General features: G+C 46.5%; 1 protein-coding gene across 3 annotated transcripts; it reads right to left on the minus strand.

Annotated features, from left to right (window-relative positions):
- Positions 1–3,155: 3,155 nt before the first annotated feature.
- chn2 (chimerin 2) lies at positions 3,156–25,251 on the minus strand. Of its 3 annotated transcripts, none has more exons than XM_084442695.1 (13): positions 25,134–25,251; positions 18,354–18,392; positions 15,640–15,695; positions 15,338–15,369; positions 14,883–14,996; positions 13,780–14,050; positions 9,658–9,741; positions 7,847–7,931; positions 5,415–5,588; positions 4,696–4,773; positions 3,926–4,063; positions 3,724–3,829; positions 3,156–3,627 (listed from the first exon to the last, which is right to left on the minus strand). In XM_084442695.1, the coding sequence occupies exons 1-13, from the start codon at positions 25,180–25,182 to the stop codon at positions 3,456–3,458; spliced, it is 1,398 nt and encodes a 465-aa protein (XP_084298821.1). In that variant the 5' UTR covers positions 25,183–25,251; the 3' UTR covers positions 3,156–3,455. The 3 variants fall into 3 exon arrangements, with proteins under 3 accessions (XP_084298821.1, XP_084298822.1, XP_084298820.1); XM_084442696.1 differs by having other exon boundaries at positions 13,774–14,050; XM_084442694.1 differs by having other exon boundaries at positions 13,780–14,071.

The following is a 25,251-nucleotide window of genomic DNA, read 5'->3' on the forward strand; positions in this document are numbered from 1 at the left end:
CACTGTTTAAACCAGACGAATGTGCCTTTGACTTGTGTCCTGCACTTTAGATGACCTTGGGGTTTGAGGGAGGATAGGGAGCTACATAGTTGAATGGCAACAACTATACCTATCTTTGTTTGTTTTTGTTTTGTTTTCTAACTGTATTGCCTTTATATCGGCTATTCACCTTTATCCTTGTTTGATCTCCGCTGGATATGTACCTGGCCGTACCTACAGTAGCTCCCTGTGGGGTTCAATTCTGATTGTATTTTGTGTTCTCCTGTTATTCTTGCTGACTTGCAATGTTGAAACTCAATAAAATGATTTTGAAAAGAAAGAAAACTGTCAGCATGTAATCAATAAAGAGCACTTAAATGTACAATAACTTCATTTTCTTGAGCTTTGTGTGTGTGTGTGTGTGTGTGTGTGTGTGTGTGTGTGTGTGTCAGCCCTGTGCATCAGTTCACAACAAAGACATCAAGGTAGTGCATACATGACAGAAACAGTATCTTAGTCACATTAAATACATGGCAGATTAATCTACACTTATGAAATTCCTCCTCCTGGGGACATACAGTATGTTCACTGTAGGACATCATTTTGAATAGAATTGAATAATTTGTCTTGAAACATGTTTCTTGACAGAATCTTTGTTTTTGTCAGATGACGTTATTGTGTATAATTTCTCCTCCTTCTACAGACATATTCTTATACGTACATTTTTATTGTAGGCCTTATAACGCTGCATACATGACTGAATAATCTATACATCTTTCTACAACCATTAAAAAAGCAACTTAGGCTAAGGCTACATAAAAATATAAAATACTAACTGGAATAATTCACTTAAACCACATATAAATCAAATATGAAAATTATAATTGAAAATGGTAAAATTACAGATTCCTTCATTAGGGTCCCATCTATTGAAAACTATTTATTAGGCTACATAAATTATTGACAGGTGTGTGATTGTCATCTACAGGTGATGGCACCAACAATCGTCCACAGTGCTCATGTCACTAAAGCATAGGTTCCAAAGCTGGTTCGTCAGGTAGGCAGTGATAAAGTGTCTATTTTGCAACTACAGCCACCGCAACACTTCCCCCAGAAAAGGTGTTGCTCTCCGGGATGCTCGCCCGCACTCGTCTGTTCTCTTTAAATCTCCCAGAGCGAGAGATCTTCAGGTTCCGTCTACACGTTTGCTCATTGAACACCGGCTCAAACTCTGTCTCTTCGTAAACCTCCTGATGAAGTCTTCCTTGCTTCACTTGAGAGTCTGTGTGTGGTACAGCGGAGGAGGACACCTTCTCTCCCACAGGGTCCTGTTGTGTGCTCGGCGATGGGGTACTCTTTCTTGGGGCAAATGCCCACCACCAAGGGTACTTTGCTGCCATTGGGATGGTTTCCTTATCAACAAGATAAAGATTATGTAGAAAAATGCATTATGATCATTCAAAATGATTGATTGATTAAAGTCCTTAAACCCATTTAAATGTCTGTAATACGTACAAATGTTAATTTATAGCAAAACTAGTTATAGTGTCAACTTCTGTGTTAGCAACAATAACTTACCTGATGCTTTCAACAGCCCTGAAAAGGTCAAGTTGTGAAGTTAAAGGTATTTCTCGGAAGCACCCGACACGAAGTCATTCCAGAGGATATGTTCACCTAAAGATGTCAATTTACAATACTAGATTTCATTTTCCATGGATGATTCTCCCTATGTGTAGCAGCCTATGTTGACATTCTCTCACTGAAAGTCACAGTGTTTCTGTCCCAGTGAGCTCACCTCACCTTCCTTTATCACCTGCATAAAGGCTCCACCCTCTGTGGTGTGTAGGTGACATTGTCATTGTCAGGGTTCTGAAGAAAGGGACCCTAGTGGCCCAGGCCTTCGGGCAAAAATGCCTGAATGCAGCAATTGAAACACAAGTGGAGACAAAGCCCTGTGAACTACATACAGGTGATTCATCTTAAAATGTCCTTTAGGGACGTGATCTGGCGCCAATGTTGACTTACTTCAGCAGAAGCCACCAACAGCAGAGCCAACTGCAACAACACAAACCACAACACAAAGCCGGTTGAACGTGTGGTGTGTTATAATCGCACCATGATTCCTAGAAGAAGACTTGAGCAATAAGAGCCAGGGGGAAATTATTTAAATGGAAGTTTTACATCCTTTAATAAATCATCATTTGATAAATTACAATCTTAATTGCACCCATCACAAAAATACTTTTAATAAAATGGATTTGTAAAAAGGATTCACTTAATTATATCAAATCAACAATGGAAAACACAGAAAAGCTTCTGCTGATTCCTATCAGGTGTGTAGTTTGTGAAAGGGAACCAATGCTGCTCCTGGCACTTTTGTTGTTAGAGTAAAAAACAAAATGGCGCATACATACTGTATTGACTGCATACTCTATTGACTGCATTGACTGTTTAAAATCTTGCAGTATATTTCTATTCCCACTGAAATATTTGGCAAAACAGACGACCTCAGAAGTGCACAGCATTGCTCATTTGATTGGTGGGCTGCAGCTGCTGTAATTCAATTAAAACCATTCATATTGTGTCCCCCTTTATGCCCACTCAGCATTCATTCTATACCTTTTGGTTTTAATTTATTGGGACCAACCAATATACCGATGTAAAAGAAGCGTTCATGAGAAACTGTCATAAAACATACCCCCCCCCCCCAAAAAAAAAACATTGCACAGAATTTCCTGGAAGAGGGTACACTCTTCTGCTCACCGTGCCACTTACTTTTGGCGATTTTGTATTTTGACATGAATGGTTGGCTAGACATCTCACTCGACAACCTATATACTGTACATAACATTACAACCACTACAGGATGCTGGAAAAAAGGACAAAAATAAAAACATCTGAACAAAATTAATTCATCACACTCTTTGCAAAAGAAAAAGTGCTTCAAGAGCTATCAATGATCTACATTGTCATTTCATTTACACATAGTTCTTGATGTGTTCATGCTAAAATCCATCTAAAATATAACAGCTTTTGATTCAGATTTAAACTGCATTACCTTGTCAAACGCATTGCAGTATGAACGCACGCACGCACGCACACATGCACACAATGCACTTAACCATTGGCTTACTGATTCATATGTCAATACAGCCACGCCACCATAATGTGCCATTGCTATGAGACTTGACTCATAATACAGTAGATGTTTGGAAATGTTGGAGCTTTGCCCAACGAAATGCCATGGTGGAGTTAGACCAACTCTGGTCTCTCGGGAACACAAGGTTTGCTCTGAGTAAGCAACCTTAAACAGAAAATCTAGAGTCATGCTTTTGAGAGAGATTGCAAGGTAAGCAATCTGACCACAGTACAAACATGTTTTACACGCCATTTAAAGACAGACCCAGGGTGGCTTGCGTTTCCTCTGGTACAGAATAAATAAAGTCACTGGTGAACGGGCTGGCGGGCTCCGCCCCTCAGAATAAGACGTCTTCATGCTCGATCAAGAGCTGCACCACCACTTTCTGCTGTCTCATGTCGTTCAGGGTCGTCAGGGCGCTCTGCTCCGGCGGCTGCATTAACGTCGGCCCGAACACGATGCCCAGGTTCTCGGCGTTCATTAAATTGTCCTTCCCGAATACGGTGACCCTGTGGGGAAAGATGGTGCACGGATAGGTCAGAAAAGCCTGTGAGAGAAGCATTCCGTGCCGTGACCTTTGAAGGGCAGTGCCGGGGTGCGCTGACCTCTTCAGATGAGCCATCAGGTAACGCAGGGTCTCGTAGTGGGCGGGGGGGAGGAGCAGAAGCCCCTCGTGGATAGCCTCCAGTCTGGAGTCAGGATTGGGGATTTCTGTAGCAGGAAGAAGTGCCATAGTGTTATAATACGCATCGGAACAGCAGAAGAAGAGATGATGAACGGGTAGAACGCCGTTACAGGAGGACGTACTTGCAGCTTGTATGAATTTGGAGTAGAGGTCAAAGGTGATGACCGGAATGGGCAGGTCTCTCAAGTAGAGCTTCAGGGCACCGGCGATGATGTTGATGTCCGCGTACGCATCAGCGCTGATGTCTGCCTTCTCACCATCTACACAGGACGCGTGAGTCACGATGAGCAAGAGACAGGCCGTGACAGATACAAGACCGGCTACTGTGTGTTTAGGTGTGTGTGGCGCAGGGGTGGGACGCCCTTCGCTGTCACTACTCTTCCTGTGTAAATATGTGTTTCGTTAGAACCTTGGTGGTGCCAAGTAGAGCTGGGTTAAAAAAAAATCGATGAATCGATTCTGAATCCAAATGATTCAGAATCTATTCATGAATCCCAAAATCGTTCTTTTATTTAATGAATGAATGAATAAATGAAGGAATGAATAGTTAATTCGTTCGTTCATTCATTCATTCATTCATTCATTCATTCATTCATTCATTCATTCATTCATTCATTAATTCATTCATTCATTCATTCATTCATTCATTTTTGGAAATCAGTATCAATACCCAGCCCTAGTATTGATGTGTTGCATAACTTGGTATTCATGTAATTAAGGTAACAGCTAAAAAAAAAAACAGGTTTTAGTAACACTAACCGAATTGAATCAAATTGAATCGTGATAATCGATTCTGAACCTTGTGAATCGGAAATCGAATCGATTCTTGAAATTCGAATTGATACCCTATAGTGCCAAGCCCCGGAGGACAGGAAACACATTTCAGACAAACCTCGGTCGAAGGCGAGCCTCACGTCCTCGATGTGCTCTGAGAATCCGGACACACGGTACAGCCCCTCCGACGACAGACCTGCGAGGAAAGAAGAGCGACGCCGTCACTTTGGTCTTAGTTCCCTCTTTTACTCCTGTTCCGTTTCTACTAAATAGACTCACAGTATGTCTCTTTTAAAGACAGTAGCCATGATTCCATCCACACATTTTATGCGAATTAAGTTATATCGAATTAAAAATGCCTTATGGAAACAGTAAAATCCGATTAAATGTCATGAAAATTGACAAAAAGTTTGTACTGTCGATCTCGTCGGATTTTCTCTTGTTCGATAAAAGGCTTTTGTGATAAATGCTTTATCCGATTTAAAGCTCTAGATGGAAACGCACGTTCACCGGCTTTATTCGCATTCATATTTTTAGCGATCCTCACATAATTCGATTGACAAGTGGATGGAAACATGGCTAGTGTCTCCGGGATACAAAAACGTCTGGCTGTCAATTTACACAAACTGAACCTTGAGGCAGCTACTGTAACTGATCAAAACGTAGTAGCAGTAGTGAATTTTTAATTGAAACGCAAAGAAGAACATTCTGTTAAGAGCACTTTCTGAGCTCAGCAGGGACAAAAAAAGTTGAAGTTAAGCATTTATGTACACGTCATGTGATTCAGAAAAGGTCTGTAAAAGCTTTCAGCTCGAATGAACTGGAACCATACCCTACCTCTTAGTTCTATCTCCCGGACACACATGTCCACCACCATGGGTCGGGTCGTGTTGTGGGCCTTGACCAGGGTGGTGAGGTCACAGCTGAACACCTTCTTGATCCTGCGCAGGTCAGGCTGGCAGTCGCTGGGCACCAGCTTGGAGCACTGCTTGTGTACGTTCAGACCACAGTCTGCGGAGAGGAGTCGGGGAGCGAGTGTGAAGCCACAGGGACAAGGATAACACAGACGTTGCCCCCTGGCTGGCTGGAGTCTACGGACCTGCCAGCTTGGAGGGCGTTAAGGCTCTCTGGACCAGACATGTACCCACACGGACGTACTTAGTCCGTGACTCTTACTTGGCATCTCTGGATAGGACACGCACTCTTACTCGAGTCTTGCACAATCCTGGCATGCTTGCACAATCTAGGCATGCTTACTCTTACACTCTTTATTTTTAATTTCCGTAGATTTCGGATTTCTGTACATTTCGGATTTCTCGTCATCCGTTTTTAGCTCGTATTTATCCTTGACTCCTATGACTTCCTGATTGTGCGCTTGGCTGGTTGTTTGTCCTCAGCGCGCTGCTGCTGGGACGGTGTATGGAGCGGCGCCGGCTGTGTGCCAGTGTTGTGGTTGCAGTCACGGAGAGGGCGTCGCACAGCTGCTGGTGAGAAAGCAGAGCGTGCGGGAACGCCTGCTTGAGTGGCATCACCGGCCGTGAGAAAGACAGAACGAGCCGTCTGGGAGATGCCACAGGAATGTGGGTTTAGGTGGACTGCTGCCTGTCTGCATACTTGGGGAGTAATGGGAGGGGTTGGGGTGTGTGTGTGTGTGGGGGGGGGGGGGGGGGGGGATGGGGGGGTGTTCTCTGACGAAACAGAGCACCCGGCTAAATCATTTATCAACACTTGTAGTTGACTGCCACATCGCTGTTGGTCTGCTGACTGGGGTCCTCGTTTCAAGTATTACTAACAGTGACAGAGAGAGAGAGAGAGAGAGAGAGAGAGAGAGAGAGACAGACAATAGATTTTAGGAAGAATCCTATAGTCATATCCTCTGTGATGATTAATGACCAGGTTGCTGAGATTGTCCAGCAGTATAAATATCTTGGCACTGTAACTAACAAGCTGACCTTCCAGCCTCATGTGGATGTGGTGTGTAAAAAAGCTTGTTGGCGCGTATACTTTTATCAGAGGTTTTAATGCTTTTATGAAAATGTTTTACACTTGCTTTATTGAATCAGTTCTCACAATCCGCCAAGATGCAGGGCCAACAGACTCTGAACTCATTGAGGGCCAACAGAATCAAGAACTCATTGATCTCTGCAGGCATTGGCCTTTAAATAACTTAATGTGATGTGTTTTTTCATACTGTATTTATTGTTCGTCTGTGTTCACTGCTGGCTGTGCTTCATTTTGCCCCTAGGGGATAATAAAGTTTTCTTGAATTGAGAGAGTGTGCAGAAGTACAGTATCCAGTGGCGGTTCTAGCAAGTTTTACCTGGGGTGGCAAAAGGGTGGCAAGGCGTGGCCCCTGACTGTATCTCTGTGTTACAGATACAGTACATTTAACCACAGGACACCAAATTCAGACAAAGAGATTCCCACAACACATGGCGTGTCTGGTGACAGCAGCATCTGCCTGGGGCCTGGGGCCTAAGAGCATGGCTAATTACCGAACAACAAACAATCTGTCTGAGGAAAGCAGCTAAGCTAGCCGTTCCACACGTAAATGTCAGGATTATGTCTATAGGAGCATTAGAAACTTGTGACTATTAGCGACACTTGGAAACCCCATTAGCGATATCATGTGATCAATCGCTAAAACCATAAAAAGAAAACATGAGCTTTGAAAACTAATCATATCTTAATTATTTTCCCTGCATTTTTTAGATGTGGTGCTCAATGTTACTGTGCTAGTAATACATCTCAGATCACCACTAGTTTATGTTGTTTCAATGTTGTTGTTATACAATATGTGGACGTCCTTGTTTGACTGGGTATTTCTCATAGCTCAACTCCTACATTCTAAATACAATTACTACTTGCAGGGGGAACCAAACGGGTTTGTCCTAGGTGTCTTATAACGTAGGAATGATACATGTCCACACGCCTTCATCTAACCATTGATCTGCATGGAACAGATCATGCTGTCACATCATGTCATTCTTCTATGATGTGACAGAATGAAGCGGAGAATACCGGCAATAAAATCAACCTTGCATAGTTTTGAACAGGGATAGAAGCTTATATCTTTTGCTCTGGCTTTTATCTGTAGAGCACTTTGGTTCAGCCACAGCTGTTTGTAAATGTGCTATAGAAATAAAATTGACTTGACTCGACTTGACTACAGATGTGATTCAAGTCCCTGTGAGTGGGCGGTATCAGTTTCCATCCCGACAGATGGGATGCATGTATCGTCTGGGTTGCTGGATGTAGGAGACGGTTACCTGAGCAACGGACGCCCTGGGCGATGAGACCCCACATGAAATTGGCGCAGTACTCGCACCAGTGAGGCCCTCGAAAGGTGTGAACCTGTGGTAGAGACAAACCAACAACAGACAAAGGGTTAACAAAGCAACGAGCCACATCGGCTTTTAAACAAACAAGTTATTTCTCACCGCCGCACAAAAATGTACGACTTCCTGAAGGCGAAGATGAAGTTATGTAAGTGTTCAGATCACTGATAACCTGGGGGCAGTTACAGAGCTGCGACCGCAACAATACACCCGATTCGGTCCATCACTGCTCTCACAAGAGCACAAGAATGCATGTGGCGTACAGTAAAGGGAGAGTCTGACACAACATCATCAGGATTCACACACCTGCATCACAATTACTCAAAAATAGACATAAATTATATCTAAGATCAGCAGAGCTTAAACAAGGAGTGTTTTTCTAGGCACGACTCCTGGGTGGATCTGGGAGATAAAGGCCCAGCAGTAATAACAGGGGAATCTTTTGTCAGTAGATTGAGACTCTGGTCGTCTGATCACAGACTACAGTAGAGTTACTGCCCCACCACCCTGCACAGCCCCCCAGGGCCAGATGACTGCTTTTGTATATCCAAGTCTGATTAAAGGATTTAGAATAATACTGTATGTCTGGCATCTGTTACTGGGCTGTTGGACACATGCAAGCATGGACATACTCAAGTTAGATGACACACGCGCACGCGCGCACGCACGCACACGCACACACACACACACACACACACACACACACACACACACACACACACACACACACACACACACACACACGTCATAAACTGGTGAGAACATTTCTGTAAATTGAATCTGTAAATTGAAATTTCTGAAATGTGAATTTCTTGACTTATCTATGTTTTTATTTTATTTTTTAAAGCCGTATCTACTGTACAGTAGAGTCCTGTGTAGCTGTTGACGCTAATTCCACACTAAGTTCATTCAGATGAGGTAGATAGATAGATAGATAGATAGATAGATAGATAGATAGATAGATAGATAGATAGATAGATAGATAGATAGATAGATAGATAGATAGATAGATAGATTGAGCGCAGATAAAGAGGTGGGGACAGGTGTGGGGAGCGGATGGCTTTGGGGCGGGGTAAACATAATACTGGGGGCTATTGTAACCTGCAGGTTAACTGAAACCCGAAACACAATAGCAGGAATGTATTCAGGTACCCAGAAGAAAAGATGTCTTTATACCCTCTCTCTCTCTCTCTCTCTCTCTCTCTCTCTCTCTCTCTGTTGTTTTTAACTCTGATAAACAACATGCGTCGCATCTAGGTGTCCCACTTTCAACGACTGTATGTACAGTACAGTCCAAGCGAAGAGCACATCATTGATTGAACTTGACCGCTCTGCGACTGCTTTTAAAATCAACAGCATCAAACAAGCGCATGGAAATCAATAATAGTCAGTGTTGCTAATGGGTCACAGGATACAGTGTGTCCATATGGATGACAGCTGCACGTGTTCCCAGGACACTAGGACAGAGACACTGCTTTCTCTAGCTAACTCTAGGGTAGGTAGGTCAGAATCGGTTAATTTAACTTTGTGGGCTATTACTTTTACGTTTTCAAACTTGTGAAATTGAACAGTAACTCACTGACTGAAACGGTTGTAGAAACTGAATCATTTCCTGAAGAAACGAACTTCCAGAGGTGCCTTTTGAGTGGCTAATCTACAGACCTCTGGATCCTGGACCCTCTGGACCCTTCTCCCTCACCGCCGCGCCCCCCCGGGGTTAGCCAAGCAAAACAGCCGCTCACCTTGAAGTTGTGGAGCTTCTCGTAGGAGCACTGCTTCTCCGGACAGTCCTTCAGGGCGCCCCTCCGCGCTGGCGGCGACGAGATCTGTGGACGGGACGCCAAGAGTTTGAGAGGCTTCCACAGCAGCGCGCCCTGGACCCCCAGCTGGACGCCCAGGGCCAGGGCCAGCAGCTCCGGACGCTTACGGCCCTGCCTCTTAGCCCAGCGGGCGGTCATCTCCCCCCCTGCCCCGGCCCCCGCTCCGGCCCCCGCTCCGGCCTCCTTCGCCTCCATGGCCGTCTGGCCCCCGGCTCCCGCCGCCCCTCCGTCTCTTCCCAGGAGGCGGTGCTCGCCGGACAGAGCTATCCACGACGACGACGACGGTAGGGGACGGTGGCAGCTCTGCGTCTGATCTGATCTGAGTCCGGTGGCAGCAGGAGGGGCAGAGGGACGAAGCGGGAGGGGAGGGGCGGGGGATAGTGTGGGGGGGGGGGGGCTGCAGTGGGTGGCCCCGGGGCAGGAGCGTGCCTCGCACAATGGCCGTCGTTCACACACGCCAAGAAAGGAGAGAGAGAGGGAGAGAAAAGGACCCGGGGGAGGGGGTAGGGGACGGGGGAGGGGAGGGGGAGGGGGGAGGGTTGTTTGTGGGGAGGCCGTCAGCGCTGCTCCGCACGGCTCAGCGGCTCTAAAGCGTCGGTCAATGGGCCGGTCAGCCCCTCTGGAGCACAGAGGAGAGGAGAGGAGAGGAGAGGAGAAGAGAAGAGAAGAGAAGAGAAGAGAAGAGGAGAGGAGAGGAGAGGAGAGGAGAGGAGAGGAGAGGAGAGGAGAGAGAGAAGAGAAGAGAAGAGAAGAGAAGAGAAGAGAAGAGAAGAGAAGAGAAGAGAAGAGAAGAGAAGAGAAGAGAAGAACAGAGGAGAGGAGAGGAGAGGAGAGGAGAGGAGAGGAGAGGAGAGGAGAGGAGAGGAGAGGAGAGGAGAGGAGAGGAGAGGAGAGGAGAGAAGAGAAGAGAAGAGGAGAGGAGAGGAGAGGAGAGGAGAGAAGAGAAGAGAAGAGAAGAGAAGAGAAGAGAAGAGAAGAGAAGAGAAGAGAAGAGAAGAGAAGAGGAGAGGAGAACAGAGGAGAGGAGAGGAGAGAAGAGAAGAGAAGAGAAGAGAAGAGAAGAGAAGAGAAGAGAAGAGAAGAGAAGAGAAGAGAAGAGAAGAGAAGAGAAGAGAAGAGAAGAGAAGAGAAGAGAAGAGAAGAACAGAGGAGAGGAGAGGAGAACAGAGGAGAGGAGAGGAGAACAGAGGAGATGAGGAGAGGAGAGAAGAGGAGAGGAGAGGAGAGGAGAGCAGCGCAGAACACAGTCCCCCTCCCCATTAGCGACGCTGCCTTCCAGACACACGCTCTCCCTGCGCTCAGCCAGAGAGAATAACACCGGAGATCTCTGTACCGCCCCCCCCCAACCCCCCAACGCACAAAAACAACTTTAAAGAGTCAGAAGCAGATCCACGTTGTCCCTGGTCTGTGCTGTGCCCTCTTCAGTCAACTAGCTGCTGGAGATCTTGACCTCCGCATATCTCAGCTGGTGGCTGCCTCCGACAGCGGGCCACAGATGCTCCGACGCTGGCCTGGCCCCGCCAATCACTCGCTCCGCTCTCGGACCAAGACACAGGGACAGAGGGGCTGGAACTACAGACTTAATGGCCGGGTGGGTGGCTGGGCCACTGAACAGGTGAAGTCGTTTGTCACCGAGACGTTTGTCACCCTGTCTCCGAGCACACCGGCTGAATCCAGCTCTGCAGTCAAACCCAACCACAGGTGTCCTGGTAGAGAGATATTCGGGATATTCTCCCCTTCAGAGGGCGGAGAACGGGGGGAGGGTGGAGAGAAAGAGAGGGGAGGTAGAGGAGGAGGAGGGGCATTGATAAAGAGTGTGAGTTCGGGCTCTTTGTGCCTGGGCAGATGGCTTCTCGTCTCTTAAAGAACGGCCTGAAGGAAAAGACACAAAAGGTAGTGAGACAAAAAAAAGAAAAGTGCTCTCTTTTCAGCGACCGAGCTCTTTTATTCCCACAAGGCTCTGTGCGGGCGCAGCTGAGCAGACACTGTGGTGGGAGCACTGCATTATGGGATGCTAACACTAGTGTCTTTCTGTGGGCACAGAGACAGTAAGAACAGCAGGCACCCACATTCCAAAACAAGAACGAGCCAAACTGCGTCTCAGACAAACAGAAAAATAAAGACACTGTGGAGGCGTATACCGTACAATGCTGTCCATTTTCCAGAAATTGCAGATGTGGACATTTTGTGGACAAGTTTCCCCCCCCCCACCAAAAACAAAATGAACAAAAGCTCTACTGTAACTTTACTGTAGCTGAATCTGAGGATATACTCTGTATCACCCCTAAATGCCACTGTTTGTGTAAATCACTTACAGTACAGCCATCTAACCAGCAATTTTCAAGTTTTGAAGAGATCGGTATCTGTTGACTATTTTTACGTTTAGATAAACAAAGAGTTATGTTCTCAATGTGAGCCCTGGTTATGTAAGTGTTAAGCCCTGGTTAGGTATGTATTAAGACCACAACAAAGGCTAATGATGCATTCGTTGAATTCCTTCATCTTTAAAAGGCCTTCAGAGATCAAACCAGTGTAGTGAGTGTCTGTCTCTTGTTCGGAGGAAACCGTCGGGCGTGGAAACGCCGGCGTTCACAATCAGAGAGGCGTGTGACGGCCGCCAGACAGGCCCAGTGAGTCGCCCTCGGGGGGGAGGAGTTCACGCCTCACGTGCACACACCTGAAATCACACACTCACCTCAATACGGAGGTGACACGGCACTCAGTGTTCAGCGATGTCAGAGTACACGGAGTGACGACCGGGCCGGAAGCACGAGGGCGCGGCGTTCGGGTACGGGGATCTGAGGTGCCCGCGGCTACTGTGGAGGCCATTAACCCAGAATTCCACTCCTTAGGGAGGGGCGATAGAGTCGGGCGGAGTGACTGAACTCTGACTCGCTTTCTACTGGAAGTGTCACACAGGTGTTTGTCGAATGCCAAGCCGCGAAGCCTGCGATCGTCAGACCCGTCATGTAGAACGCCGGCTAAGAACGGCACATTTTCACCAGTCTGCCGTGTTCCAGATTTGGACTTGCCAGTTGGAGAGCTTTACTGGTATGCTAGGACATAAACCCCAAGCGTCTTCTCTACAGCACAAACATTGAGCAACACTGTTTATTAATACAAGGCCAGATTGTTCAGTGTGTTTGGCAGGGGAAGTGCAGTCAGTATCACGAACAATGTTAGTAGGACTGCTGTTTTCACTGTTTGAGTGTTTATCTCTGTGGGGATATCTTACAGTCCCCGAGCTACTGATCAGGAGCTGCGCTGGGTCCATAAAACCACAGCATTGAGGGGTTTGTGTGCTTCTCTCCATGCTCTAGTGAACACTAGTGAGGTTACCAGAACCGTGGAGAAAGGGGAACAAGGCCCTCGGCCTAACAGGAAGCCGGACGCTCATGTCTCTGGCAGCCAAGCTAGTCGAGACCTGTCCTCAGCAGAACAAATGTGTTCATTCAAATTCCAAAAGGGTTGCATGATGGCATGACACAAAGAGATAACATTCCCACGGATCTATTCATGAATGAAAAATGGCCTTGTGACTCTATCTAACAACCAAACAATACAGACTAACATAACATCCAGGACAAACTGTGAGGAATGGCGTTAGCGTCATTTGGTCTGGTCGCCACCTAGTGGAGACATCTCAGAATGGATGTAAACCCCAGATAGAGGGGACACATTTTTTCATTGGCTAATCGGTCAATATCATTCCGCCATAGTTCACGAAGAAATGAACTACAACTGCGCGATTTACCCGACACTTGCCCAGTGTTTTGGCATCCCAACCTCCCAACATCAGTCCTTCTGGCGATCGTTAACTTTCAGAGGAGACAGTGAGGCATGAGACAACCCACCCCTCCCCCCACCCGCCATAACTCACCCCCAGCTCCCAGGAACGACTCTCATATCCAGAATGTACAGTATCAGACATAACGGTTCCTGTTAATGCGCGACATGTACAGTATGCAGCGCACGCACGAATGACAGACATAAAATACGTCCCTGGCATAGCCCCGTCCGATCTAACGAGGAGAGCACGCCCACCTTGTCTTCTCTCTGGAAGGTGACCCGGCGCGGCTCGCTCCGCCCCCTGCTCAGCCGCCTCGCCATCTTGTCCTTGAGCAGCGACGTGTAGCCCAGGTGCTCGTAGATGGGGTTGGTGGTCATCTTAGCGATGTAGGCGGCGGCCTTGGTCTCGATGTAGAGGGTGATGAGGGCGTCCGTCACCAGGTCGTGGACCGACTCGAATCTCTTCTCGCCCACGAAGTGCTTCCCGTCGTAGAACAGCCGGTAGTTCAGGGTCTGGTGGCCGAACCTGCAGAACGCATTACGCACTGTGACTGAGTGAGTGAGAGAGTGAGTGAGTGAGTGAGTGAGTGAGTGAGTGAGTGAGTGTGAGAGTGAGTGAGTGAGTGAGTGAGTGAGTGAGTGAGTGAGAGTGAGTGAATTAGTGAGTGTGAGAGTGACTGAGTGAGTGAGAGAGAGAGTGAGTGAGTGAGTGAGTGAGTGAGTGAGTGAGTGAGTGAGTGAGAGTGAGAGAGTGAGAGAGTGAGAGAGTGAGAGTGAGAGTGAGAGTGAGAGAGTGAGTGAGTGTGAGAATGACTGAGTGAGTGAGAGAGAGAGAGAGAGAGAGAGAGAGAGAGTGAGTGAGTGAGTGAGTGAGTGAGAGTGAGTGAGTGAGTGAGTGAGTGAGTGAGTGACTGTCTGACTGAGTGACTGAGTGACTGAGTGAGAGTGAGAGTGAGAGTGAGAGAGTGAGAGTGAGAGTGAGAGTGAGTGAGAGAGAGAGAGAGAGAGAGAGAGAGAGAGAGAGAGAGTGAGTGAGTGAGTGAGTGAGTGAGTGAGTGAGAGTGAGTGAGTGAGTGAGTGAGTGAGTGACTGTCTGACTGAGTGACTGAGTGAGAGTGAGAGAGTGAGAGTGAGAGTGAGAGTGGGAGTGAGAGTGAGAGTGAGAGTGAGAGTGAGAGTGAGAGTGAGAGTGAGAGTGAGAGTGAGAGTAAGTGAGTGAGTGACTTACAGTGAGTGAGTGAGTGAGTGAGTGAGTGAGTGAGTGAGTGAGTGAGTGAGTGAGAGTGAGAGAGTGACTGACTGAGTCACACTGTAACGAGCAAGAACAGAACGCAGATGTGTGAGTGGAGTAACGTTACCTCAGAGCCAAAGTGTGCGTCCCTGGTTGTCTCTGGCTCTCTCTGATGAGGTAAGCCCCCTCTGCTCCCCCCAGCAGTTCATCCGTATACTCCCGGGAGACCATACCGTGGAACCTGGGGACAGATGCGCCTCTTAGTGTCACAACGATGGCCTCGCCTCCCTTCACCCTCCTCTCAATAATTACCCTGTCTCTCTTCATTTCACACCCACATCTCTAGCACACACACACACACACACACACACACACACACACACACACACACACACACACACACACACACACACACACACACACACACACACACACACACACACACACTCCACCCACACATCCTAAACCTCTTACCACATCAAATGCCAGTCGCTGCTGATAAATCACACCCACTCCGTCTACAGCTGACACACAGTGTTAGAGAACGGCTGGGAATAATGATAACAATAAAGTTGCACTCACTCTCTCCCGTAGTACTTGGGCCTGCTCTCCATCTGTAAGCCAGAGACGACAGATTGACAGGGTGCTATCCAGCCACATACTCACTTCAATGGTTTTGCCGGGCGTTCTAACGGCCTGTGTGAAAGATAAAGGCTTCCACACCACAGAGACGATATTTATTCCTCTATCTCTGCCGCTAGCTAATACCGCCAACTGGAAACGGATTAACTGCCGTTAGTGGCATAACGGTGCGGCACAAAAGTCTATGGTATCGACGAGCGCTACGGTTTCGCTCGTGTTGATGTGCGGACAGACGCACTGACCTCCTGTGGACATGTGATCCTCTTGGGTCTGGGAGCCTCCTGCTGCAGTTGGTACACTGTGGAGAGACAAACGCCGATGCTAACGCGGTGCTCCGTTCCAGCGGTCACACAGTTGTGTGACATGCGTTGACATGTACAGCTCAGGGGTAAATATGTTCTATATATACAGTACAGACACACTGTTTCAGTGTCAAAGCAAAACATTAGATGACACGACATGAACAGTATAGAATGGATTTCACATAAGCTAATTAAATCTGTGTGCTGGTGGTGGCGTTGGGGGGGGGGGGGTCACTGCTAGACTTAGAGAGAGCAACTGTAGCAATCACTGGTCACACTTTACAATAAGGGTCACAAAAAACATTAGTTAACTGTTAACTAATGCTTATTTAGGGTTAGGTTAAGTTACTAATGTTAATGAATGCCTTAAGGTTAGGGTTAGGGTTAGGTTAGTTTAGTTAACCTTAGTTAACATAAATAACATTAATAAATGATTAATAGAGACATTAGTTAACTGTTACTTAATGCTTAATAATGCATTAACTAACGCTTATTAATGTACCCTTATTGTACCCAGTCACTTCATCTGCTTACTCTTCAACTACCAGCGACCTGACTCGGGGAAAAAGCAAAAAGGTACCGTGCCGCAGGCGCCATTAGCTGAGACGGGCATGGCTAATCTGTCAGCGTTTTATATGACAGCCAGTGCTGTATATCCCCAAGGCCCTCTGTGCGAACGGAGGCATATTTCACAGCGTGCATGCATCTGTGGGCCTTAATGCGAGAAGTTTGCGGTGAACATTAATCCTTTTTGAACGGGGGTAAACAATTCAATGCAGCATTGAGCTGCTGTGGATCAGACATACGGTGCATTAAGGAGGCGGACAGCGCCCGGTGTAAATAAGGTGAAATTATAGAAAAACGGAAAGGTAGAACAGCGCGCTCAACAAATTATCACTACCAACATCACAGCAGCATCATAGCCATGCATACTGGGCTATTGTCTGCTGATTGTCTATCCCATCCCAGCTAATTTTATACTTATAAATATATATATATATATATATATATATATATATATATATATATATATATATATATTACAAACATATATACAGAGAGAGAGAGAGAGAGAGAGATAGATAGATAGATAGATAGATAGATAGATAGATAGATAGATAGATAGATAGATAGATAGATAGAAAGGGTACATAATGTGAAATTTGTGTTAATTTGTAAAATTGTAATTTTGTAAATTGTAACTTGTACATTTGGAATTTGGAATTGAGTAATAAATTATAGTTTATCTGTAGCATAATCCTGGAGCTGGCAGCAACATTTCACTGTGACTGTACATTGCATGTGACGAATAAAATAATCTTGAATCTTGTTATGTACACAGCACAGACAAGGCCACACTCGCAACATATGGGGATGAATGGAATGTGTGTCATGTGTCGTCTTTTATCTGAACATAAAGACTTATGGCATCCATTTTAATCAGCTTTTCCCCCACATAATGCACACACTGATGGACCCGCGCTTACGATAAGATAAGAAGATAAGCACTGCTTTCATCTCAAAGTATTCGGGATACTGTCTAGTGGGGTGTGTGAGTGTGTGTGAGTGTGTGTGTGTGTGTGTGTGTGGGGGGGGGGGGTACAGTATGCTTGAATGGGGTGTGAGACTGAGCATGGCAAGGGTGGCCAACATGGCAAAACAGGAACAGGAAGACTGTCATAATAACCACGCCGTAGTGCCGTGTGCGTCAGGTCCCACTGTAACGCACGGCAACGCCGAGAGAGTTCTGTTAGGGGTAAGACGGAGCCGAATCTTAACCGCGGCAGATTTTCCACGCGGGGGTTTGAAGGACTCCTGGCTGGGAACTTTTGCCTTTGTCAGAGTCGCTCAAGTCAACCAGCATGAGCTGGACTACTTCCACACCCATGACGAAGACTGGGGGCTCTAAAAATACACCTCGCTCCCTCAGTGGAAAAGTGGACTGGAGAAGAGAAACTAGAGCTGAAACTGGGTGATGAAACGCACCGCCGTGATGTGCTCTGTACTGGTTTGGTGTAAAGAACCAGTAACATAGGTATTAGTTAACCTTTTTATACCGCACTACTATCCCAGAATCCTACTGTGGCCTCGTATGAAAAACAGCTCGTTGAGATGAGCCAGAGAGATCTGTTGTGTAACAATCTGTAGCATCCACAGACGGTTTTCAGTTGGCAATCGCTCTCTCTCTCTGAAAAAGTGTATTGCTGTGCGTCAATATCTCTAGCAGACGCCATGCAGGCATGACCAGGATCCAGGTCCATCCCCAGACAAGGAGAGTAATGAGCAGCTCTGGAGAGATCATCCATTTTTCTTGTTGGGTGGCCCTGCAGGTACGAATCTTATTTCCTGGTGGATACACAACTCTGCTCCTCTGAGAGCAAGAGTTGTGGCTGGCTGGTAGTGTAGTGTGTGTGTGTGTGTGTGTGTGCGTGCATGCGTGAGTGTGTGTACAGGGGGTCTTAAAATAATACAATACTCCATCCTCTTCCCCCCCCATAAACCACCCCGTTCCCTGGGGGCTGAAATTAAAGGTACTGTATTTATACCTCGCCTTCCATAAAGCTCCTTTGTTATGACACACAGCCTACAGGCTACAGAGGCCAGAGGTGCACATTCCTGCTCGACACACATGACTTCACAGATACTGTACTTACAGTAAGACTTCCATATGGGTGGCTGGTAATCCTCAGGGTCTGAAAACAACAAAAACACAGGACACTGGTCAGTGACGATGTCGCTATAGAGATTCACGCCAGCCTCAAGGCTTGGTTATTCATCTTTTACATCTCAGCGTTTCTATCACTCTACCTTCCCTTGGGACTGGAGCTCATCACTGTGGGTTATGTCAGTGTTATTTATTCCGTTGGGTATAATTGATATGCAGAGTGGGTGTGCTGCCGTTTAGTGAGATGAGCCGATGGATACAGTCTGATTCAGTGTCCCTGCTTCAAGGACGATCAATACAGACATCCGGCAAGTTATTCTACTTAACGTTGGCGCTGAACAGATCTATCGTGCCCAGGGAAATGTTCCTCCATTCACAGACACATCTTTGTAAAGACTTTTGAGTGTCAGTGTAGTTGTCTCATGATTTGTGGCGTTCATTACGCAAAACTCTGCGAAGCGAAGTAAAACGGAGGGAATATAATTTCCATCTCAACAACCCAGAAGTGATTACCTGAAAGGGAGGAACCTGAGGTGTATTGTGTGAGAACGGTACACTTTCACCTAATCCAAGGCATTTCTAGCACGCCGCGATGAACAATGTTGTCACTTTCACCAGAGGTTCTCATGAGAGCATCTGCTCTGTCCAAAATTCCTATGGGTCGTATGTATCCCTTTGGGTTAACCGTATTACAGACCGAGTTATCAAAATTGTGAACGCCAAAAATATCACCACAGTAGGAAAGCTTGTAATTCCTCAGTCTTGCAGATCTTTCATGAGTGCAAAACCGAGGCAGCGTGGCCCATCTCTGGGAGACCACAAGATTCATAATGTATATGGGGTGGCTTCCATGGCGGTCGATCCATCTGACAGGTAGAATAATTACGCGTGTGAACACTGAATCGCATTAGGGCCCGAAGACACACTGTCTTCATTTGAAAATGTCTCTGCACATTCATCAGAGGTCCCCTCATCCCCCCAAAGGGCCTGGCTGCATGCTAACTAGCGTGAGGTACACCTGATGTGTTTGTGTTTGTACTCTACGTGTGTGTGTGTGTGTGTGTGTGAAAGTGAGAGTGAGAGAGAGAGAGAGAGAGAGAGAGACTGGGTGAAAGTATTAACCGGGACCCTCCTCTCTCTCGCTGCAAGTCTCATTTCAGGCAGAGTGCGTCAGTCTGACTAGACTTGTCAGCACTTTTCTGTCAGACTCCAGGAGGTCAGCAAATTTCCTCTGAACTGCTGCCCACTGTGCCCCTCTACACTCGCTGGCAAAGGGGCGTTGAGGAACCAGAGCCTGACCAGAGCCCGACCACAGCATCATCGACCGCATGAACTATCCATACGGAAGGAAGTGAGAGACACAGAGAGAGAGACAGCGTGAGAGAGAGAGTGAGTGAGAGAGACAGAGAGAGAGAGAGTGAGAGAGAGAGTGAGTGAGAGAGAGAGAGAGAGAGTGAGAGAGTGAGAGAGTGAGAGAGAGAGAGAGAGAGAGAGAGAGTGAGAGAGAGAAAGAGTGAGAGAGGGATAGAAAGAGTGAGAGACTTCTTAAGGACAAACTAGCTACTTTGATGGAGCCTCTTCTTAAGAGCTCAGAGCACGCCTGCGGATTGATTAATCTTCAGCCTCCATTTGCTGATCTATGGTCATAGCAGATTACTCTGGACAATGTATTGTCCCTAGAAACTCAGGAGCTTTGTCACTGTACCCCGGAACAATCAAAATAAATGATTCTACTGCAGCTTATTTGAAGAATGTGATTTATTCTGGCCAACAGCCAAATGGTCTCTTATGCAGCGTATTCTTTGTAATAACTGACGCCACTTCCGACTGTTTTCCTGCAACGGTATTGTGGGGAGGGGGGGGGTGTAGTCGCGTGGGCGGGCCGGGAGCCAAAATCACACGCTGGCACACAAATATGGAGCAGGAGGAGACCAAGAACATCTAAAAGAATTTCTAATTTGTGCCAAACCGTGCGTTGATCAGTCAGAATGTGGAACGACGAAGCAGCCGGAAGGTTCCTCCCCCTGTGGAGACTTACTGCTATTAATTGTGTCGACCTCCACTACTCAGCAGTCGCAGGCATTCGATAAAATAATTACTGATGGGTGTTTGCTCCAGAGGCAAAGAGTATACGGAATTAATAAAGTTTGCTTAAGATGACATCTCTAGAGATAACGTTAAGATCAAATAAGTTTGGACAAAAAATGTCTGTTAATGCAACGCCTGGAATATTAAAGGATAATGCTCGTTTTTGACAACCTGGATCTTATTTACGGCATATTATAAGACGTTTCACTCACCGAGATAACTTTGGTGTAATTCGGAGGCCTGTAGAAGAAATGTAAAATCCAGCGCGAGCCAAGTATATCCATGTAATGGCGGCGGACGGGGCACTGAGAATGCTTTAAATGGATTTTACATTTCTTCTACAGGCCTCCGAATTACACCAAAGTTATCTCGGTGAGTGAAACGTCTTATAATATGCCGTAAATAAGATCCAGGTTGTCAAAAACGAGCATTCTCCTTTAAACATGGGCACTGGGGTTTGACTTTGAGTCATCGTTAAACTTTATGTCGTGTGGCCTCAATGAAGTATCTTGTGGCCTAAACACAACATTAAACCTATCATTATCATGAATAGTTAATGAGAGACAGGGATGATTGAGAGGAGTAATAACCCACCAAACAGCCAGCGTACTCCATGCGCCCTTCTCCTTACATTCAATCCATTTTGACAGCTAGACCAAACAAAACATATGGACACACACACGCATAGACACGCACGCACACACAAACACACACACACACACACACACACACACACACACACGCTGTCACGGGATGCCGTCATCAGGATGAGGCATGGCCCCTGTAGGGAAACCATCTGTGCGTGGCACCGCTCTAAAACAAGCAGGTTTTCACAGCCACAGTCCTCTGTGATCAGAGATGCCTCTGCTGTATCCCTCCACGACCCATCTGTTCTAACCATCTACTGTACTCTACTGTACTGTATTATGGGATCCAAAGAGCAGTGGTTTTGGGCTGAAACTGTGAGAGATGAGGTGTGTGTGTGTGTGTGGTGTGTGTGTGTGTGTGTGTGAGTGTGTGTGTCTGAGTGTGTGTGTGTGTGTTTGTGTGTGAGTGTTTGTGAGTGTGTGTGTGTGTGTGTGTGTGTGAGTGTGTGTGTGCGCGTCTGAGTGTGTGTGTGTGTGTCTGAGTGTGTGTGTGTGTGTCTGAGTGTGTGTTTGTGTGCGAGTGTGTGTGTGTCTGTGAGTGTGTCTGTGAGTGTGTGCGTCTGAGTGTGTGTGTGTGTTTGTGTGTGAGTGTGTCTGAGTGTGTGTGTTTGTGTGTGTGTGTATCTGAGTGTGTGTGTGTGTGAGTGTGTCTGAGTGTGTGTGTGTGTGTGTGTGTGTCTGAGTGTGTGTGTGTCTGAGTGTGTGTGCACAGTAGGTTATTGGGTGTGTTAGTGAGGGACCACTCTGTCTGCTGTGTGAAGGCTGTTTAGCACCATTAAGCCCCAGTCAGAGAGGGAGACACGTCGCTTGGTAATGTGATTCTGGGCTTGCCTGTGGTGGGCGCCTCGGAGGAAGACAGTGTCTGTTATCAATAATGAATGGAGGGATGGCAGATGCACAAGCAGCACTGGTCTTTTCTATACAGGGACAGGGAACAAATATTCAGATATTTATTTTTATTTGTTTGATATTTGATAAGGGTAGGCCAAGATAAGCCTCGGCTTCTGCTTACACCTTTTCGGTGCCACATCACCAAACAAATAAACATTGTATGTATTTCTCTGTGTATGTTTGAGCACCGAAATAAAACATTTCAATCAATCAATCAAAACATCATCTGTTATTTTCTCACCCATGTCTACAGTCGACGCCCGGCTCTTGCCTCGTCCCACTAATGGGAAACTGTTCAACGGACGCTGGAATTAGCGTAGCAATTACAAACAAGTCGATAAACAAACACAGCGCTTACACTTGCTTCACGGCAGCGACTGTGTGGGGCGTCGTCGGACGGAAACACGTGTAGGACACTTTAGCAAGAGAGTGGCTGCGTTCCGAATCGCATACTACCCTACTATATAGTATGCCAAAACAGGATGTAGTATGTCCCAATACATAGTATTCCACATGCAGTATGGCAAAAATACCAGGATGTCCTACTACATCCGGTCGTATTTTGCAGTATGCAAGCCAGCAGGCTTTTCTGGCTATTCTGACCCACAATCCTGTGTGCAGCGGAAATGTGCGTCACATGTGCGAGTCGTGACAGCTGTAGACGAATGTCGCGTTATGGACATGGATGTAGGTTATGGACAGCGACGGATGTGGGCAAATTTCAAGGCGCAATGTTATGACAAGGTAGTATGTCCCAATTGGATGCCTACTGCTTGCAAAGTACATACTTTCTAAGGGCAGCTGTAGTAGGTACTGGTAGTAAGAAGTAGAAGTATGCGATTCGGAACGCAGCCAGTATCTTCCTTTGAAAGACTGTAAACCACGATGCTTCCTCCCAACCCCATTTGAGCTGATTCTGGCCTAAGGCAGGAGACACACTTTCATCCTCCTGTCTCTCGATTTATTTGCAAAGCTTTATTTCCTGAGATTTGTCTGGCGAACAGTGCACTGACTGGCACAGTGCTGCTGAAGCTGTCCGCGCCAAGAACGAGTCTCTCCGATCTGAGCTCAGCAATATTCATAGCCACAAATGAGTTTTCCAGTGGGAGAAAATGATAGCAGAGTACATAATTTCTTTTTCATTGCAATATACATGTCGGTGCCTGAGAAAAAGGAGCATCGATGATATTCCACTTGTTACTGAATTACCCGAAATGTATTTGGATGGACATCCATCTTGGAAGTTCATTCCATCCTTTCCACTCCAGCAGACTCACACAGCATCACTTCAATAGCACAACCCTGATTGGCTAGACTGTCCTCTCACTGGAACGGCTGAACACAATAACAAGCGTTAGCATGTGCAGACTGTCTAATATGAAGCAGCGTGTCTGCACAGAATAGAATCATTTCTGACTCATTGCTCACACAGACAAGATTATTCAAATGTGTCTGCCAAAAAGCTCTCGACCAAATAATCATACCCTTGTGACAACCACTCTATCCCTGGCAGCAGCATGGCTTGTAACGTCTGATAATTATATTGAGGGCCCAGCAGTAATGACAACCCTCTGTGCCACAGAAAGAAAAAGACTTTCCTCTTAAATAACCAGTGGTGAAACAGTAAATCCACTCTTTTCGGCAACATGCGCATGAGATAATGTCCTCTGAAGTACGCGGCTACCACAAGCTATATCAACTTGGACTGGTCGTCTCTGAGCCCCCAGTGGGCGGTGCCAAGGGACATGTGACTTGTCTTGTATGGCAGGACTGGAGGACAGAGATAATCAGAAAAAAATTGAATGAAACACAGGATATCACACACACTCTGATAACGAGTCAGCAACAGAACAGTAAAAGGATAGTTCCACTCCCTAAACACATACATTCGCGCTATAGAGTTATTACTGTTCAGATGCAAAGAACTCCCATGACCTACACTGTTAAAACACAGTTTGTGTATATTTTTTTTACTATTGGAGTGTGTAAGCCACAGCTTCCCCAAAGGCAAAACCATGGTGTAAAATACCGCAGATATAAACATACTGTTCTTGGCCATTGAGCTGGGATCTAAACCACTTCTTCGCTGAGATATTTATGTTCACACACACACACACACACACACACACACACACACACACAATACACACACGCATACAATACACACACACACACACACACACACATACACACACACACACACACACACAATACACACACACACACACACACACACAATATACACACACACACACACAAGAGAGATTGTGAGAGAGAGACACCCATACCACTCCCTATGGATGTTGGTGTACTAGCCTCCACATAAACCAACACTGTGATAGTGGAGATTGTGCTGGATTGTACTTTATACCCTGGCAAACAAGGGGTGACATGCTTTATCTATCCAGCGAGAGCCGAGGAACCTGCGACTAACCCCTGTTTGCACAGCTGCATCACCTGAGGAACTATTCACACCGCCTGTGACAACAGTGTGTAAGATCTTTCCCCAGGATTACATCATCAGGGGATATAGAAATACTCACTGGGTATCAGGCTAACTCTTTAATGTAGATTCCTGAGGGTAAACCTCCCCTGGTGTGTAGACTATAGGACACCTGTACTGGGTCACTGAAGCGAGAGAAATGAAACATTTGTGAAATGCCATAATGAGCCCTAGTCTCTGTGGCTTGCATTGTGGAAACATACTGTAGCTGCAGTGGCAACTAAATCATGTTTAAGGACACAATTGATAAACAGGAACATCCCTCAGATTCCCGGAGACAGGTGTGCAATCGAACCCATGCGTAAATAGGCACTTGGTTAGGACTAAAGTCTAGAACATGGGGCCTGGAAACATCAATGAAAAGTGAGAAAGGTTCAGAGGAAAGAGCAGACTTGGGAGAGTGATGAACCGTGTGTAGACTGATGATGAACACATCAGACCGCTTGCGGTGCTCGTGTGTTGGGCGATGCCTGGTCAATTACGCACTGATAAAGAGATATTGGAAAAGTTACGCCTATTCACGATTCAGGACTTGAGCTACTGTAAGGCTTGTGATGCACGTAATAAATGACAAGACCCCTTTGATGGCATGCAGAACAATGATCCAAATGTATACCTATACGTTGAACATGTGCCTCACCAGACGAGACTGAAGAACCTGAAAGACTTGAGTTACTGGATGCTGCCATCCCAAATGGTTTGAAGGTGGGTTACTCGCGTACGGTCGAGGTGCGCTCCCAGCAGGTCTCCGGTGGTCC

This window comes from Borostomias antarcticus, assembly GCF_949987555.1.
Source record: "Borostomias antarcticus genome assembly, chromosome: 8".
Taxonomy (NCBI): domain Eukaryota; kingdom Metazoa; phylum Chordata; class Actinopteri; order Stomiiformes; family Stomiidae; genus Borostomias; species Borostomias antarcticus.

Coding starts and splice junctions, on each gene's coding strand:
- chn2 (XM_084442694.1), bottom strand. CDS start 25,182: ATGGCAGCATCCAGTAACTCAAGTCTTTCAGGTTCTTCAGTCTCGTCT. Junction 15,696..18,353: donor ACCCATATGGAAGTCTTACT/GTAAGTACAGTA, acceptor GTCTCTCCACAG/TGTACCAACTGCAGCAGGAG. Junction 7,932..9,657: donor AGAAGCTCCACAACTTCAAG/GTGAGCGGCTGT, acceptor TCTCTACCACAG/GTTCACACCTTTCGAGGGCC.